At 41.1% G+C, this 17,763-nt stretch overlaps 1 protein-coding gene across 1 annotated transcript in view; it reads left to right on the top strand.

The window, feature by feature from the left end:
- LOC131685721 (chitin synthase chs-2-like) overlaps positions 1-17,763 on the top strand; it is a 121,951-nt gene that overhangs the window by 50,660 nt on the left and 53,528 nt on the right. The window contains exons 2-4 of the mRNA XM_058969631.1: positions 6,607-6,842; positions 6,905-7,399; positions 7,495-7,685. Of these exons, the coding sequence (XP_058825614.1) occupies positions 6,607-6,842; positions 6,905-7,399; positions 7,495-7,685 (922 nt within the window). The remainder of the gene's footprint in view (positions 1-6,606; positions 6,843-6,904; positions 7,400-7,494; positions 7,686-17,763) is intronic.

The raw sequence follows: 17,763 nt of genomic DNA, 5'->3' as shown, positions 1-17,763 counted from the left end.
TGGCTGGTTGGCTCGGTTTAGGGTGAACTTCTCTCGACGGGGAATTTTCCGTCGGAGTAGGCTAGCTCCATCGTCGGGGACTAGTCCGAGTAGTTCGCGAACAAGTCGGGTGCTCAACGAGTAATTGGTACTGAATGGTGCGAGAAGGGAGACAATCTGAAGTTTGTCGCCCAGATTATCCTCGTAGGGGAAGAGCACTAAGTCTCGACGCACAGTCAGCTTTCCGACTGCCATATAGAAATTGCCATTCTGTGTGGACGGTGGAGAACTGGTGATGTGTCAAGGAGTGGTGCTGAAACCCTACTGAAGGTACTAACTTCTAAATAGTTGAATTTGAGTGGTTGCTACGCAAATAAAAAAAACCCCTCCCCGCAGATTCTCGGCAAGAGCAGTGATGTTTAGCGGGTCGGGTTATGGCAGCCCAAACCCGTTCCCTGAGACGTAGGGGTTTTTGTACATCTACCCCCCCCCCCCCCAACCCAAAATTTATTGAGTCAAAAAAAAATTATTGGTGGTGTAAACTGGTCAAATCTTTTATTTTTAATATTTAAATAATAATTTTGGAAGTACTACGATGAGACGGCGTACGAACAACGAATTGCAACAGTAGCTTGGAAAACCCCCCATTGTTCTCTCAGCGAAGTTTGGGCGGCTGCATGTTTTCAGAATGGTGAACAACTCAATAAAATTGTTCTAGAAACTAATCGCTCTCAACACGTTGCAATCAAAATCACTAAGCATGCGTTGATCTCCCACCAGCATGCTCCAGGTCTAGTGAGCGATTTGTAGAAGATTAACTTCATCCGGTGTCGAAGGGTTTTTCGAAGTCCAAAGTAACAATGTTCACCTGCTCGAATACGTTTCTAAATTTCTCTGTTTGTGTCATTATTGGCGTTTACTGGGTGAGCTCAAATACACGAGCTCACCCAGTAAACGAAATGGCGGCTAAGCGGGTTAAAACATACCGACGAGCGGTAGGCAACATTGTTCTAGGCAACCCGCTGTAACTCACCAACAATCCGCCCTAATTGTGTGGGTATCAACCAACTCGATATCATCGCCATCGCTTCAACCGTCAGTCTGATGTACGTTCCCACCATCGTCTCAAGATTGTGTGCCACAATATTGACGTTACCGGCGAAGCTAAAAATCTGAGCAGACTTCCGTGTCAATCCTAGCTTCCTTTCCGAGTTTCAAAAGGACTCGAAAGTATTTCTATTACTCGTTACATATCACTCGATCTATTTTCGCTGATCCGGAAATCCGTATTTGGGCATTATATGCTAGCTTTCTCAACTAACTAGCTTGCTAACGGTGAATGGCGGCGACAAGGAATTTGGGAGAACACCTTCAGCAATATGATTGCTCGATAACTATTTGCAATAATCCCACTTAAAACCCTTTTTAAAGATGGGACATACTACTTACTCCATCCAATCTTCCGGTAAAATCTGTTTCTCTCAGATCTTTAAAACCACCCAGTGGAGTGCTCTACACAACGCCTCTCTTCCGTGTTGCAGCAGCTCATATGACAGTAGATCATTTCCAGCAGCTTTATCAATCCTCAACCCGCCGATCACCTCCTGAATCTTCGGTAGATTTTGCGCTGGGAATCTGTCATCGGCTGCGCGTGTCCCCAGACTGATTCTTGAGATACTCTCGTCGTCTACTGCTATTTCGATGTTCGTCATAATACACTTATCGATCAGTTCACACTCGGTCGTGAGAAGGTCTCCATTAGTATCTCTTTATATGTCAGCTTGTGGCACATAGTCTTTGCTCGAGCGATTTAATTTTCATAACTCTATACAGTTGCTCCATCGCCTCGGTATCCAGATCTTCCAGTAGGCGATTTCGAATCTATATTCGCACTGCGGAAGGTGCGCACATTTGTGATGCCGGAGAAAAATTTTCCGTTCATTAGAACGTGGTCGTGGTTCTCAGTTTGTTAACACGATGATCTCAAGGGTGGCGTTCATGTCACTGATGAGCAGCTTCACATTCTGCCGCGGACTCTAAATGGGCGTAAAATCCTTCTTTCTCGTTCTCGGATCACGCTTCGTGAGGGCAGTGCACGTTTACGATGCTGTAGTTGTAGAAATGGCCATTGATCCACACACATCCTTTTACTGATCGTCTGCTACTTGATTACGCGTTGGCGCTTCTTGCTCAGCACTACAAAGCGGATTCCTAACTCGTGTGTTGTGCCGTCGCTCCAATAGAATGTAACCACTCGAGGCTCACCAAGTTCGTTCGAACCCAGGGAAGCAAAGTGACTTGTAGTTCGATGTGTCAGGTTTCCAACCATAGTCCTTTTTTTCGCTACGTGGGCTTTGGCCGATTGTTCCGATCCGCCTTTTCTTCCTGATTCTTCGTAACGTGCTGTTTTCTGGAAGGCTTGTTGGGTTAGACCCAACCTCTTGTCTCATCGAAGGACAGCCGTGCGGGGTTTCTTAGCCACATCACATATTTAGTTCTGTCTACGGTAGGGTTATAGCGCCCATACCCATTTAATAAAACAAAGTTATCTATGAAGATATGAAAGGTATTCTTTATTATTTTTACCTATTTGTAGAATGGAATGGTAACTGATGAACTGTTTTTGTTTCTGAACTTTCAATATTTTATCAAATTTACATTATATTGAAGCACCCCCTGCCCAAACCAAATTTCTGGCTACGTGACTAAACACTGATGAAGGCTGTAAGTCGTAGCCGAAATACGTATCTGTGATATGAAAGTACATTTTGGCATTTTCATAAAAATTAGTGGAGTTAAACAGAAGAAATCACAAAAAAAGAACTTCTCTCGCAGTGGAATTCTCAGTCGGAGTAGGCTAGTTCCACCGTCGGGGACTAGACCGAGTAGTTCGCGAACAAGTCAGAAGTTCAACGAGTAAGTGGAATGGTACGAGAAGAAGGTCGCGGTGCTGAATGGCACAAGGAAGCCGAAGGACTCAGTAAACTAGACAGTATGAAGTTTGCCGCACTAAGTTTAGACTCACAGTCAGTTTTCCGACTGTCGTATAGAAATTTTACAGTTTGTGTGGATGGTGGAGAACTAGTGCACAGTGGTCGGAAACGCCAAAAACGTGAACTTAATTCACTAGAGGCCAAACCATCGAATATATTCGTAGGGTGTCTTTGGAAGAACTGTTCGTATGAATATTCCCCATAATTTAAAAAAAATAAATTAGACGTGGCCTACTATGATCGAACTAAAAAAATAACTTTTTATGCTGACGAAGTAGAAAGATGGTGTCTTCGACAAAGTTGTAAAAATCCTCGTAGTGAAGAATTTTGTTGAAGAACTTGAACTTGTAGGACTAAAGGTTATTGATTTATAAGGCGTTTTCTATGGCAACCCCCTTAAATCTAGTTTTTTTTAAATAACTTTTTTCATTGTGACTTTTCGTGCAAACGATGTTCAAGCCATATATGGAGGTATGAAAACTACATAATTTATCGAATACTGTATGTAAAAATATTCATTCATTTAAGAGTTATTGAAGAATTTTACATTTTTTTACACCAACTTCAACTACATATAAGAAAGAAAGATGCAAACCAAAATGCACGAACAGACACTTTTTTCACTGTCTAAACTATGCATAATAAAGGTAAGAAGTTTTGGTGCAGGGCACTGAATAGGGTAAGCTGACTTTATCATGTTTTTTGACTTTTTCCATACAAAAATAAGCAAAAATAAATATTTTTCCATTTTTTCCGTCAAGTTTTGGTAATTAATGGTATGACATCCTTTTCTAAGGAAAAAAATTCATTATGGCATGTCTATTTGGGTATATATCAGTATATTTTGGCCCCCACGTTTATAAAATCGGAACTATTCAGGTATAAGGGAAAATAATACTTGCAATTGAGTATCAAACCAAGAATTACTAAAATTTTCGCAAAAAACTTAAAAAAAATTTTTTTGCTTATTTTTGTATGGAACAAGTAAAAAAACATGATAAAGTAAGCTTATCCTATTCATAGGGTTCTACAGTGCAACGCACCAAACCTTCTTACCTTTATTGTGCACAGTTTACACAGTGAAAAAAGTGTCTGTTTGTACATTTTGGTTTACACCTTTCTTTCTTATACGTAGTTGAAGTTGGTGTAAAAAAGTGTAAAAACTAGATAACCTTGAAACCAATGAGTATTTTTACATACAGTCTTCGACGATATTATGTAGTTTTGATACACCTACATTTGTCTTGAACATCGTTTGCACGAAAAGTCACAATGAAAAAGGTTTTATTAAAAAAAAACTAGATTTAAGGGGGTTGCTATAGAAAACGCCTTATAAATCGATAACCTTTAGTCCTACAAGTTCAAGTTCTTCACCAAAATTCTTCACTGCTAGCATTTCTAAAATTTTGTCGAAGACACCAACTTTATACCTCGTCAGTATAAAAAGTTATTTTTTTAGTTCGATCATAGGAAGCCATGTCTAATTTCAATTTTTATTAGATTGTGGGGAATATTCATACGAACAATTTCTCCAAAGACACCCTACGAATATATTCGATGATCGGGTGATGGCAGCCCAAACCCGTTCCCTGAGACGTTAAGGTTTTTGCACATTTTTTCCTACAATCTCAAGGCTTTCTTGAAAGTTTTTTAAAGCTTTATAAATAGACATTGTCCTAATTTATCGAGCTGAGTCGATTGGTATATAAGACCCGGTCCTCTAGGCCTCGGGAAAAGTTTGCAAAGTTTGATCGAATCTTGTACATTTCTTTTGAAAGCAATTCAAAAAAGACAAATATCACTTTTTCATTAACGCCTATCATTTTTTTTCATGAAAATTTATTGAAATTAGGTATAGTTCGCTATTTTGAAGCCGCCATTTTAAATTTTCGAAAGAAATAATCATTATCTAATTAGGGTAAGGTGGGGCAAATCCGACCTAGTAAATGGTTTGGCCTAAAAAATGCTCATTTTACATCAGATCAACTCGTTTTATATATCAAATTAAAGGTTAGACTCCTGGGCAACTTTCTATATAGCATTTTATTTGGATCTTGGGAATACCTTGTGATACAAGCGTTTTACAAAAATGTTCATTTTTGCTATTTTCAAAAATGGTGGAGTAAACGAGACCCCCTATGTTTTTGGTTGATTTAGTGCAGATATTTTCCAAATTTTGTGGGTTTTCAATGATAAATCAATGAATGTTGTGTTATTGAATTGTAACATGAAGAAAATGGAGTTCAATGTCAATCTTGGAATGCCAAAATCACGAGCAGTAGCACGTAATGATATTCCCATTTGCATCGGAGAAATACTATAATCATCACGTTTTTGTGTCTTTCGTTTGTAATTACGAACCATTTTGCATAAAAATAATAAATAATAACAATAATAATATATTTCAATTTGAAAAATAAAAATTTGCTTAGCAAAAAAGCGGTCAGATTTACCCCAATATTTAGTGGTCGGATTTGCCCCACCATATAATTTTTTGTTACGATGCAATTAAAAAATATGAAAAAGGTTGACCTAAATTCTTCTATGCACTTTGTAGGACTTTAATCAAAGAATTTAAATCCACTTACATTTATTATGCAATCACTTTAATAATCAGAAATATCCTGTAGTCAATGATGCACAAAAGTCAAATCAAAAGTTTTTGTCGTTTGAGCATCGGTTACTCTTTCGTTAATTTTATTCATCCCAAAACTCATTTTAAGACAGATAAGGCACCATTGTAAACCTACGGAATATACATTCGTTTAACTCAACGTTGTAACTTAACGTGGGCAGTATAGGTAGTATTACCCACTCGAAAATAACGGAGTGGGTAAATTGCCCGCTCGAAATTTTAGACCAATTCACAAATTGAAATCTGCAACCCATATATCTCCGGAACACATTGCGCACATTTAAAGATATCGATGTACCACAATCCCATTTGCACAAACGCTAGTGATTTAATGTGCATGTAATGCAAAATGGGACAAATCCCTAGTAATAGACCTCCCATCCTATGCTTACTACCCACTCGGGTTAAAAGTGTGACGGCTGTCCTGGCTGTAGTCTTCCGTGCGAATTTCACAATGAGATAACCATGTATTTGCCCTTTCCCGCTTTCTGTACACTATATCTTTACACCCAGCAGTAATAAATCAGTCTACCAACTCATAAACACTGCGGATCACACCGGAGGTCACGAAGAAGAAACATTTCCCTTATTATGGTTTGAAGGCGATATGCCGTTCCTCTACTTCTGAGGCCTGACTAATTGCAGTTGTTACTGGCAAGCAGTCCATTACCACCCACGCATCGAAGGAGACATCTCATTTCCATTGTTCAGCAGGGTGCACTCCCGGATGCAGCTTTTCGTTTGGATTTGAAAATCAGCTGCATTACTAACTTGCCGTAGCACAGTCTCACATAGTCAGAAGATTATTATTTTCCAGATTTATCAGACGACCATTTCGGCGAGCTCGTTTATCAGTGCCGACTATTCCTGAACAATTCCACTTGTCAGTTCTAGCTCGAAACCGATTAAATTTATGGTGCACCTATAAACTGTAATTAAATTGTGCTGGATATTTTGATTAATTGTATCATCGTATCGTTTTGTGTGGCTTGATTTCAGGGTCCAGCAGGACAACAAACTATGGGACTCCTTCCAGGATCCGCCGGTGCAGCAAAGCTCCGGCTCGACAGCCAACCAGGAGTATCTGTCGATGTGCATCAAATGCCTGAAGGTGTTCACCTATGCCTTTGTGTTCCTGGTGACACTGGCCGCGGCATGCTTCTCCAAGATGTCCTTCCTGCTGATGACGTCGAACATCAAGGAAGGCACAAAAAATCGATACTGTGATGTGCGACGTAAGTTAGCAATCGATTTTTTTTCTCAATATTCAACGCCTACTTCTCCCTTTATTGAACAGAACCCGACAAACAGTTTGAGGCGTACATCCCAACTGAGCAGCGAATAGCTTGGATGTGGGCAATCATTTTCTCGTTTGCCATCCCTGAGCTGGGCACATTAATCCGATCGGCCAGGATTTGCTTCTTCAAGAACATTACCCGGCCCACATGGGGTCAACTGTTGGCAGTGGCTTTGATGGAGGCCTTCCACGTGATTGGACTGTCCATGATGGCATTTCTCATCTTTCCCAATTTGGATGCCATGAAGGCCGTAATGCTGACCAACTGTGTCTGCTTAGTTCCCGGACTGCTCGCCCTGCTCTCACGATCCTCGTCCGAGTCGAAGCTACCGTTTAAATATGCAATCGATGTGTTGGCCATCAGCGCTCAGGTGACGGGATTCGTGGTTTGGCCTATGCTGTACAACACGTTCGAACTGTGGTTCATTCCGGTTGCGGTGTTTCTCGTGTCGTGTCACTGGTGGGAGAACTACCTCTCGCTGAAGAGTTATTTCCGTAAGTAATAGAAGTTTTCGATCAAAATCTATTAACAAAAAAATAGACAGGTTAAAAAAAAAGGTTAAACAACATGTTTCTGCCGTTCCTTTCAGGACCATTTGCCGCACTGGCCACCGTCCGGGAGAAACTAACCGAATCCCGATATTACATGTATATGTTCGTGTCACCCTTCAAAGTGGCGCTCTTCCTGGCCGCTGGAGTCTATCTTTCCGGCCAGTCGGTTTCCAACTTTTTCGGCATGTTCGCCGACGGCTGGGGCAATCATACCATCGTCGTTCGGGAGGTGAGTTATTGGCAGTGCTAAAACAGATAAAAAAAATCACTTCTAGTGAATCCCGATATGGGATTTTTTTCATACGTTTTAGAAAATCCGAAAAAACACCACCGATTTGCTAGTTGCTATCGACCGACGGTAGCAACACCAGCAGCAGCAGCTTCTGATAGAACGTGATCCCATCAACGCTTGCAGGATTATCTTTCAGCGTTCGTTTTTATTTTCTATTCTGCACCGCCCTATCTCCACACAGTTACAGAAGGGTTTAATCAATACTCTCTGCAGTATTACATTTTACACAGAGCTACGGTCCGTGGCAAATACAGCTGTAACAAAAACGCGTTCCACAGATCATCGTCAGTTTGTGGCCAGGCGTTTAAACCGTATCGAATACCACTGTCAGGGTCTTTCGGATTGGTCGAGATTTTTTTATTTATTTCAAACAGATCAAATGAATCACGGCGTGATCGTCGCAGACGTCATGCATTGTCACACTTCCCCGCCCCGTTCATATCCATTTGAGAAGAAATCCAAATGAAAAAAGCGCCATGTTCCAAGAGACAGATCAAATAGAAGCGAAATAGTGCACTAGAGAAAAAAAAAACGCACGCGAGGGCATTGTGTGCATGGGAAAAATTGCTCCCGATAAATTAAAGCCGGCGGCGGGAGGATTTATTGCAGTCATTAATGCTTCGATAAGTTTGATTCAGTACTTTTGTTGTGGTTCTTTTTTCACGGTATACTGGATTAATTGGACTTTTGTTAAACTATCATGATTACTAGTTATATAAGCTCTGTTTTACAATTTATATTTCTGTTAGTTTGATTGAGTTCTGCGATGCGGAAATAATGCGGAACATGCAAACAGTTGTAATTTGTATGAACTGGACACCTATTTGAACTATGTACATATGTGCGGGGTTTTTGACAGCAGATAACTTTAGCGTGGTGTTCAATGCTAGCCGATGAGGTTTACCATACAATAGAATGGGGTGTGTGCCGCAAACAACATAAACACTTGTATGTGTAAGTATTTGATAGTTCCTAGAAACCCTCTTTTTGCTGGGAAAACTGCTGGCGAAAGTTAGGGGGCAAATCTTCCTTTACACTATAGTCTCTCTAAGTCACCGGTAACCCACCCTGTAACTCCGGAATCCAAAATCAGATCTGAGTAAAACTCAATATCAGTGAATTGGAATATTGTACCCTTCATTTGAAACCAACTTCGAAAAAATCAGTCAAGAATTCGCAGAGAAATAGGTGTGACATTATCTTAGAAACTTGACAAGCTCCCCGGGGACATCCAGAATCGTCATAGGTTGCCAATGTGGTCGAAGTTACTTTGATTGGTCATTAGTGATCCGGATTCGCAAATTCAAGTAATGTTACACCCTATCTAATATGTAGTACATCATTTGGGCATCATGATGGTACCAGTTTATATGGGAATTTGCTGTATGACCGCACTCTTCAATCCGTAATTCCGGAACCGGAATCAGTCAGGAATCAGGAATCAGTAGCGACTGGCTCAAATGGCACTTTAGCCATGTTGATCGGAGATTTGTGCCTTACCATGATTTGTCTTATCGTTATTTCCCTGATGGGCAGGATTGGGAAAGTGGTAAGGTTAGGGATAAGGAAAATAATGACACAAAGAACATAGACAATACGAAAGTATTCTTCACTCCCAAGGGAATAAAGACACAATGAGCGGATATATCAACACAAGGGTGTCCCAAAATGACATCATGTTAAAAAAAAAGTCATCGGGCTCACTTCTTAAATGAAAGGTTAGGGTATCAGGACCACTTTCTTCTTCGGAGTGAATTTGCTAAAACGCTCCCTACTGGTGGCGAATTTTGATTTTTCGAGAAATGGGCCGATTTTTGGTAAAATTTCAAATTCATGCTTGTTGAAGTGCCTTTGAACTGTCTTGGATATTTTCTGCATTTTTTTATTTTTCTGAGATCAAAATGGAGAAGTTTGGTTAGTTAGTTTGAACAAATTTTGAAGTATAAGAGCGGCTGAGCCATTAAAACTTAGTAAAAAGTGTAATTTTTTGTGTTTTTCATTAGTTTTTCTTCAAAACTGAGTATCTGGAAATTTTTAAAAGTATAAAAAACACTTCAAATAGTTGAGCCGAATAAAGGGGCGTAATTTTGTTGAAGAAAGTGTATAGCTACGATAAAAGGGGTATGAGTTATATAAATTTTTGTTATATAACCTTCGACATTTTTAGCAATTCATCAAAAATAATAATGTTCCAAAAATAAAACAATTCAAATGTGCTTAGACCACATATTGTTTTTTCGGAAAATAGAAGCAAAATGATTTAGAACGACGTTTGTCTTTAGTTCGTCAGGATCGGGTTTAATAAGAATTTGATGATTTTTTGTACCATCAATTATAAAAATAATGATAGCTTTACTAATGATGCCAAGTCTCTAATTATTTTTAGAAAAGGTGATTCTCCATAATTACTTCTTGGAGGCTTATTCACCAAAATTAATGTACTAGAAGATGCGCTGTGTTCTGTTGTAAAACTTTTTCGAAAATACAAAGCCTTCAAAATTGACCATTTCGGAATTGTGTGATCTAAAACGTAAAGATCAGTTTTTCAACATTCACCCCACCCTTCTGCATTTTTCTTCACTCTAAGGTACCTAACATGGGAATGGGACTTTATATACAAAATCTGAATACGTTATGCATTCGGCATACAAATATATGCCATAATTTGCCACTAACTCGACATATTTGTTTAAATTTAATGATTTTAAACCCCGCTAGGTGGTTATTAATATACTAAATAATTTAAAAAAAATCGTCAAATGCTCATAAAAACTGATTCTAATGTAGTAGAGACAAGAAGAAAACGCCATATTTCATAATTTTCCTTTCATTTTACGAAAAACAAAATGCGGATTGAGCACACTGAAATTGTTTTATTTTGTAGAACAGTGTTATTTTTTACGAATAGCATAAAATGTCAAAAGGGTATCTAGCAAAAACTTAAATAACTCATTCCCCCCTAGCCGTAGCAATACACTTTCTTCAGCAAAATTACGCCCCTTTATTCGGCTCAACTATTTGAAGTGTTCTCTATACTTTTAAAAATTTGTAGATACCCAGTTTTGAAGAACAACTAATGAAAAACACCAAAAAATACATTTTTTACTAAGTTTTAATGACTCAGCCGCTCTTATACTTCAAAATTTGTTCAAACTAACTAACCAAACTTTTCCATTTTGATCTCCAGAAAAATAAAAAAATGCTGAAAAAATCTAAGACAGTTCAGAAGCACTTCAACAAGCATGAATTTGAAATTTTACCCAAAATCGGCCCATTTCTCGAAAAATCAAAATTCGCCACCAGTAGGGAGCGTTTTAGCAAATTCACTCCGAAGAAGAAAGTGGTCCTGATACCCTAACCTTTCATTTAAGAAGTGAGCCCGATGACTTTTTTTAACATGATGTCATTTTGGGACACCCTAATCAACACCCCCGAGGGGACATTGAGATACTGTCATTCAAGTTCAGCTTAAACCGATATAGGTTTATAAACTATCGTCGTGACAGTTGAAATCCATAGTTCAGCCTATAACCCTTCTTCGCTAGAAATTCCAGAGAACGGTCGTCGATACTGCAAAAATACTGCTGTTTTTTTCTCTGTAAGCAACTTGGTTCTCAGAACTTCCCAGCAAACTGCCCACGAACCAGGTTTTATGGAACTCTAGCCTCATCAAAACATCAGTACTCTTCAAACATTCCTTGGTATTCCACAGAATGTAAAAGAATTCCTTAATCTAGTGAAGGTTACATGGTTCGACAATAAAACGGAAGTCCCCTACCTTCTCACTTATCTCCTCCAATTTCTATTTCAACCAGGTACAGCTTTGTTCGTTATCCGGAGAGAACCAAACAATACCATACCTAGCCAAACTCACTGAAACTGGGGTTGAATGAGATAGGACGGATTGAAAGGAGACACCCGTGAAGATCTTTTAACAGATCATCCTTCAGCGCAATCGAAAAGTGACCTTTCTCCAACCTTGCTTGCACTCGATATGTATTGAGACTCGAAGACTCTATACAATGAGCCGAAGCATTGTTGAAGAGAGCACCTCTGCGCTTGTGCTTCTTTTCTTTGATTTTGATCAATTTGTCTCCCATTTTTAAGGATTTAGAAGGAGTATTATCACCTGATGTTGTTGGAGGTGACTCAATTTTCGATTCCCCGAAAATCCAAAAAGGCTCTAAACGCATCAACGGTACGAGCCAGTTTGCCAACTCATTCGTAATACAGTCAGAGCAGAGAGTTGCATCTAACACCTCTTCTCTGCCAGATCGTGAAAATGTTGGGTGATTTTCTGCATGAAGTATATGCAAATTTGTGCTGCTTAAACAGTCCATCAATTCGGTTCCTCTCAAATTGATATCTGAGCTGCCTCAAATTATGTAGTGGGTATTTGCATCACTGCCGATTATGAGGGGAAGCCCATTTCTACCACAGTATGATACAATCCTTTTGAAATTCTCAAAAGGTGATGATGCATTACGCGGCGAATATGCCGGACAATAGAGGTATCTCCTGTTTATGTTATCAACATTCACATTGACTGTGACAACACAAATATCACGAGTTTGAGGTCGGATAAAAGATATGCGTCGATAGCACTGTTTGATTTAATACAAAGAGTGCAGCGACCAACGAGAAGGATTTTATCTTTGTTCTTCCGCGTGGATTTCGGACAAGGCACGACACTGTGATGAATACTGCGGTATGAAAAAGCACGTTCTATTCGATCGAGATCTTAATTGCTTCTGATGAAATGTATTATAGTTCACTATCTTATAGGTTTAGAGTTCATTACCTTATTGCCGGAGGTTCATGCGATTGTATTAACTCAATTAGTATTGGTTCAAAATAAAACCAAGTTCATTACTTGGGCATAATACCCCTACTGCTAGACGATAACAAATTATAATCAAATTCAATTTTAACTTATTAATTACTTGACAAGCACTGTTCACAAGTTTACATGCACGAGGCATTCAGCGTGGATTTGTCATGCCTTGCTACGAAGGGTTAAGTAGCTTTCCAACATAGAAGTTTCCTTCATGGAAATGCGGTTCTTGAACCTATCAAGCTTTTGCTTCCTGCAAAAGGCGAGATAGATTGATAGGTGCTGTACGTCTAAGCTGAAGATTAATTTGGGCTACTAGAACCATGGTCGATCAGAGCATTGCATATTTCATCACCAGCACTTATTGTACAGCTACTAGAAGATATCAAACACGTTGGTTTATAATCGTCTATAGCGAACCCCGAAGTGGGAATTAGTGACATGATCATCATTTAAATCTCACGATTTGCGAAGAAACAAACACCCACTGTCGTTTTCGAGCTCTCCATCGAGACAGAGGTTGTTTTTTTCTAGTCCGTAGTGCTGTGTGAGGCGATAAAGAATAGTTTTAATCCGCATTCAAGGTTATTTTGCCAGTTCGGTTCGGTCCTCAGTCTTTTGTTCGCGTGTGAGGATTAAACAATAGCCAGCTGTATAAGCTGGATCGGTTCGTCGTTGGACACCAGTTTAAAGCTAAGTGGTTTTTGTCTTTTGTAACACATTTATTGCTTTCTTCCGTCTGCGCGGGCGCTGACCCCGTGCGTTGACGTTTTCTATGGTTCCCTCTCCGGATGGTCAAATGGAAGTTGAATCGGGTTCAACTTCTAAGGCTCCCCCCCGGCCCAAATGCTATCCAGAACTCTCAACTGGTCCATTTGTGGTCTTCTTTCGGCCCAAGACTAAATCACTGAATCTTCTTCAGGTTTCTAGAGACCTGACGGAACGGTTCTCGGCTGTGACCGAAATTTCAAAGGTCCGCTCGGACAAGATAAGGGTGTTGCTAGCCAACTCAAAGCAGGCAAACGATATTGCTTGCTGTGAGCACTTTACGCGGGATTATAACGTGTATATTCCGGCTGTAAGAGTACAATCCGAAGGCGTCGTAACCGATGAGAGTTTGACGTGCGAGGATCTGCTGAAGTACGGGGTTGGCCGATTCAGAGACCGCTTACTTCAGCCAGTTAAAATACTTGAGTGCAAACGTTTGCACTCAGTAGTAGTTGCGGGGGATGGTTCAAAAACGTACCCCCAATCAAACTCTTATCGGGTGACCTTCGCTGGTACCGCTTTGCCAAATTTCGTCCTCTTGCACAAGGTTCGTCTGCCTGTGCGTCTGTTTGTGCCGCGGGTCATGAATTGCACAAAGTGTAAACAATTGGGTCACACAGCCACCCATTGTAGCAATAAGGCCCGCTGTGGAAAATGCGGGGAGAATCATCTAGATGATTCGTGCAGTAGGCAAGCCGAAAAGTATCCTTACTGTGCGGAGAGTCTGCATGATATCTCGGCATGTCCCGCGTACAAACTACGCGGGGATAAACTGAAACGTTCCCTTGCGGGACGATCCAAACATTCTTTCGCAGAAATGTTAAAAAATGCTACGCCACCATCCTCAGCAAACATCTATACTCACTTGCCTCCTGACGAGGGCGAGGCTGGTAACCCACAAGAGGGAACATCTACTAGGGTGCCTAGAATTTATAGGAAGAGGAGGAACATTTCCTCTCGTAAAGTTCCTTGTAAAGGCCAGAAGGTGTCTGGAATTTTAAAACTCTCGGACATAGTGGACTGGATAATAAAAACTTTCAATATTACTGATCCTATTAAAAGTCTTATGTTAGCTTTTCTCCCTACAGTGAGAACATTTTTGAAGCAGTTGACTGCTAAATGGCCCCTCCTCTCAGCGATTGTATCCTTCGATGGCTAACTCATCGAACGAGGTCACGGATTTGATCACTGTTCTACAGTGGAATTGCAGAAGTATCATCCCGAAAATCGATTCCTTCAAAATTTTAATAAATAATTTGAGTTGCGATGCATTTGCATTATGTGAAACTTGGTTAACTTCCGAAATAGATCTCAACTTCCACGACTTTAATATTATTCGCCTGGATCGAGACACCCCCTATGGAGGAGTGCTTTTGGGGATCAAAAAGTGCTATTCCTTCTACAGAATTAACCTTCCCTCGATAACAGGTATTGAAGTTGTCGCTTGCCAAGTAACAACCAAAGGCAAAAGCCTTTGCATAGCTTCCATATATATTCCCCCCAACACCGCGATTGGGCACCGACGGCTACAAGACATCTTAGAATCCCTGCCAGCACCGCGACTAGTTTTAGGAGACTTTAACTCTCACGGTGCAGCATGGGGTTGCCTCTATGATGATAACCGGTCTTCCTTAATTCAGGATCTTTGCGATAACTTCAATTTGACAATTTTAAACACGGGTGAAATGACACGGAGTCCTGCTCCTCCAGCGCGCCCGAGCGCCTTAGACTTGTCCCTTTGCTCAACATCGCTGCGGTTAAATTGCACGTGGAAGGTAATTCCTGATCCCCACGGCAACGACCATCTGCCGATTGTAGTCTCAATCAATAACGGTTCAAGGCCATTGAATTCAATCAATATTTCGTATGACCTCACACGAAATATCGATTGGAAGAGCTATGCTGCCGCGATATCCGACAACATCGAATCTACCCAAGAACTTCCTCCGGAGGAAGAGTACGGCTTTTTGGCCGGCTTGATTCTCGACAGCGCGAATCAAGCTCAGACTAAGCCAGTACCCGGCGCGAACATACAAAAACGCTCTCCTAATCCGTGGTGGGACAAAGAGTGCTCAGACGTGTACGCGGAGAAGGCCGCCGCGTATAAGACCTTCCGGGACGACGGTTTACCCGCTAGCTATCGACAATATGCGACGTTAGAAACGCGAATGAAGAGTTTGATGAAAGCCAAGAAACGTAGTTACTGGCGCCGGTTCGTTGACGGACTAACGAGAGAAACATCGATGAGCACTCTTTGGGGCACGGCCCGGCGTTTGCGAAACCGAAACAGTACTAACGAGAGTGTAGAATATTCAAACCGTTGGATATTCGATTTCGCCAAGAAGGTTTGTCCGGATTCCGCCCCGGCACAGAAGATTTACCGCGCCGCGTCTCCTCACGATAGCGCGAACGAAACACCTTTTTCGATGGTGGAGTTCTCACTTGCTCTCTTGTCGTGTAACAATAAAGCTCCGGGGCCAGACAGAATCAAATTCAACTTGTTGAAGAATCTGCCTGACTCTGCCAAGAGACGCTTGTTGAACTTATTTAATAAGTTTCTCGAGGCTAACATTGTCCCACTCGATTGGAGACAAGTGAAGGTCATCGCCATCCAAAAACCAGGAAAACCAGCCTCCGACCACAATTCGTACCGTCCGATCGCAATGCTATCCTGTATCCGGAAGTTGTTCGAGAAAATGATCCTATCTCGCCTCGACAATTGGGTCGAAGCAAATGGCTTACTGTCAGATACACAATTTGGCTTTCGCAAAGGCAAAGGGACGAACGATTGTCTTGCGTTGCTCTCAACTGAAATTCAAATGGCCTATGCTAGCAAAGAGCAGATGGCATCAGTGTTCCTAGATATTAAGGGGGCTTTTGATTCAGTTTCGATCAACATTCTTTCAGAGAAGCTGCACCAGCATGGTCTTTCAGCGACTTTAAACAACTTTTTACTAAACTTGTCGGAAAAGCACATGCATTTTTCGCATGGTGACTTATCGACATCACGATTTAGCTACATGGGCCTTCCCCAGGGCTCATGTCTAAGCCCCCTGTTATACAATTTCTACGTCAACGACATTGATGAATGTCTTGACAATTCCTGCACGTTAAGGCAACTTGCAGACGATGGCGTGGTGTCTGTTACGGGACCCAAAGATGTCGATCTACAAGGACCATTACAGAATACCTTGGACAATTTGTCTGCTTGGGCTATTAAGCTGGGTATCGAATTCTCCACGGAGAATACTGAGCTAGTTGTATTTTCAAGGAAGCGAGAACCAGCACAACTACAGCTTCTATTAATGGGTCAAACTATCGCTCAGGTCTTCACAGTAAAATATCTAGGGGTCTGGTTCGACTCGAAAGGTACTTGGGGATGCCATATTCGGTATCTGAAACAGAAATGCCAGCAAAGGATCAACTTTCTTCGTACAATAACCGGAACATGGTGGGGTGCCCACCCAGGAGACCTAATTAGGTTGTATCAAACAACGATACTGTCGGTAATGGAATACGGATGCTTCTGCTTTCGCTCCGCCGCGAACATACATTTCATCAAACTCGAAAGAATTCAGTATCGTTGTTTGCGTATCGCCTTAGGGTGCATGCAGTCGACCCATACGATGAGTCTCGAAGTGCTGTCGGGCGTTCTCCCGTTGAAAAATCGATTTTGGGAACTCTCATATCGATTGCTCATTCGATGCGATATCTTGAACCCGGTCGTGATTGAAAATTTCGAAAGGCTTGTTGAGCTCAATTCTCAGACCCGTTTCATGTCCCTGTACTTTGACTACATGGCGCAGAATATTAACCCTTCTTCTTACAATCCCAACCGTGTGCATTTCATAAATACTTCTGAATCTACTGTTTTCTTCGACACATCCATGAAAGACGAGATTAGTGGAATTCCGGACCACATACGCCCACAAGTGGTTCCAAACATTTTTTATAATAAATTCCGAGAAGTCGACTGTTCTAAGATGTTTTATACTGACGGATCAAACCTCGAAGGATCCACTGGCTTCGGTATTTTCAATCAAAAGTTCACCGCCTCCTACAAACTCAGTGACCCTGCTTCAGTTTACGCCGCAGAACTAGCTGCCATTCAGTATACCCTTGGAGTCATTGAAACATTACCCGCAGGCCATTACTTCATCGTTTCGGATTGCCTCAGTTCCATTGACGCTATTCGCTCGATGAAACATGGAAAGCACTCCTCGTATTTTTTGGGGAAAATACGGGAGCTACTGAGTGCTTTATCTGACAACTCTTTCCAGATTACCTTGGTATGGGTCCCTTCCCATTGCTCCATTCCGGGCAATGAGAAGGCAGACTCCTTAGCTAAGGTGGGTGCCTTAGAAGGAGACGTTTACGAAAGACCAATTTGCTTCAGCGAATTTTTCAGTATTA

Source organism: Topomyia yanbarensis, chromosome 2, assembly GCF_030247195.1.
Source record: "Topomyia yanbarensis strain Yona2022 chromosome 2, ASM3024719v1, whole genome shotgun sequence".
In the NCBI taxonomy this organism is placed as follows: Eukaryota; Metazoa; Arthropoda; class Insecta; order Diptera; family Culicidae; genus Topomyia; species Topomyia yanbarensis.
The sequence above is the reverse complement of the archived record's forward strand: the minus strand, read 5'-3'. Positions and strand labels throughout refer to the sequence as shown.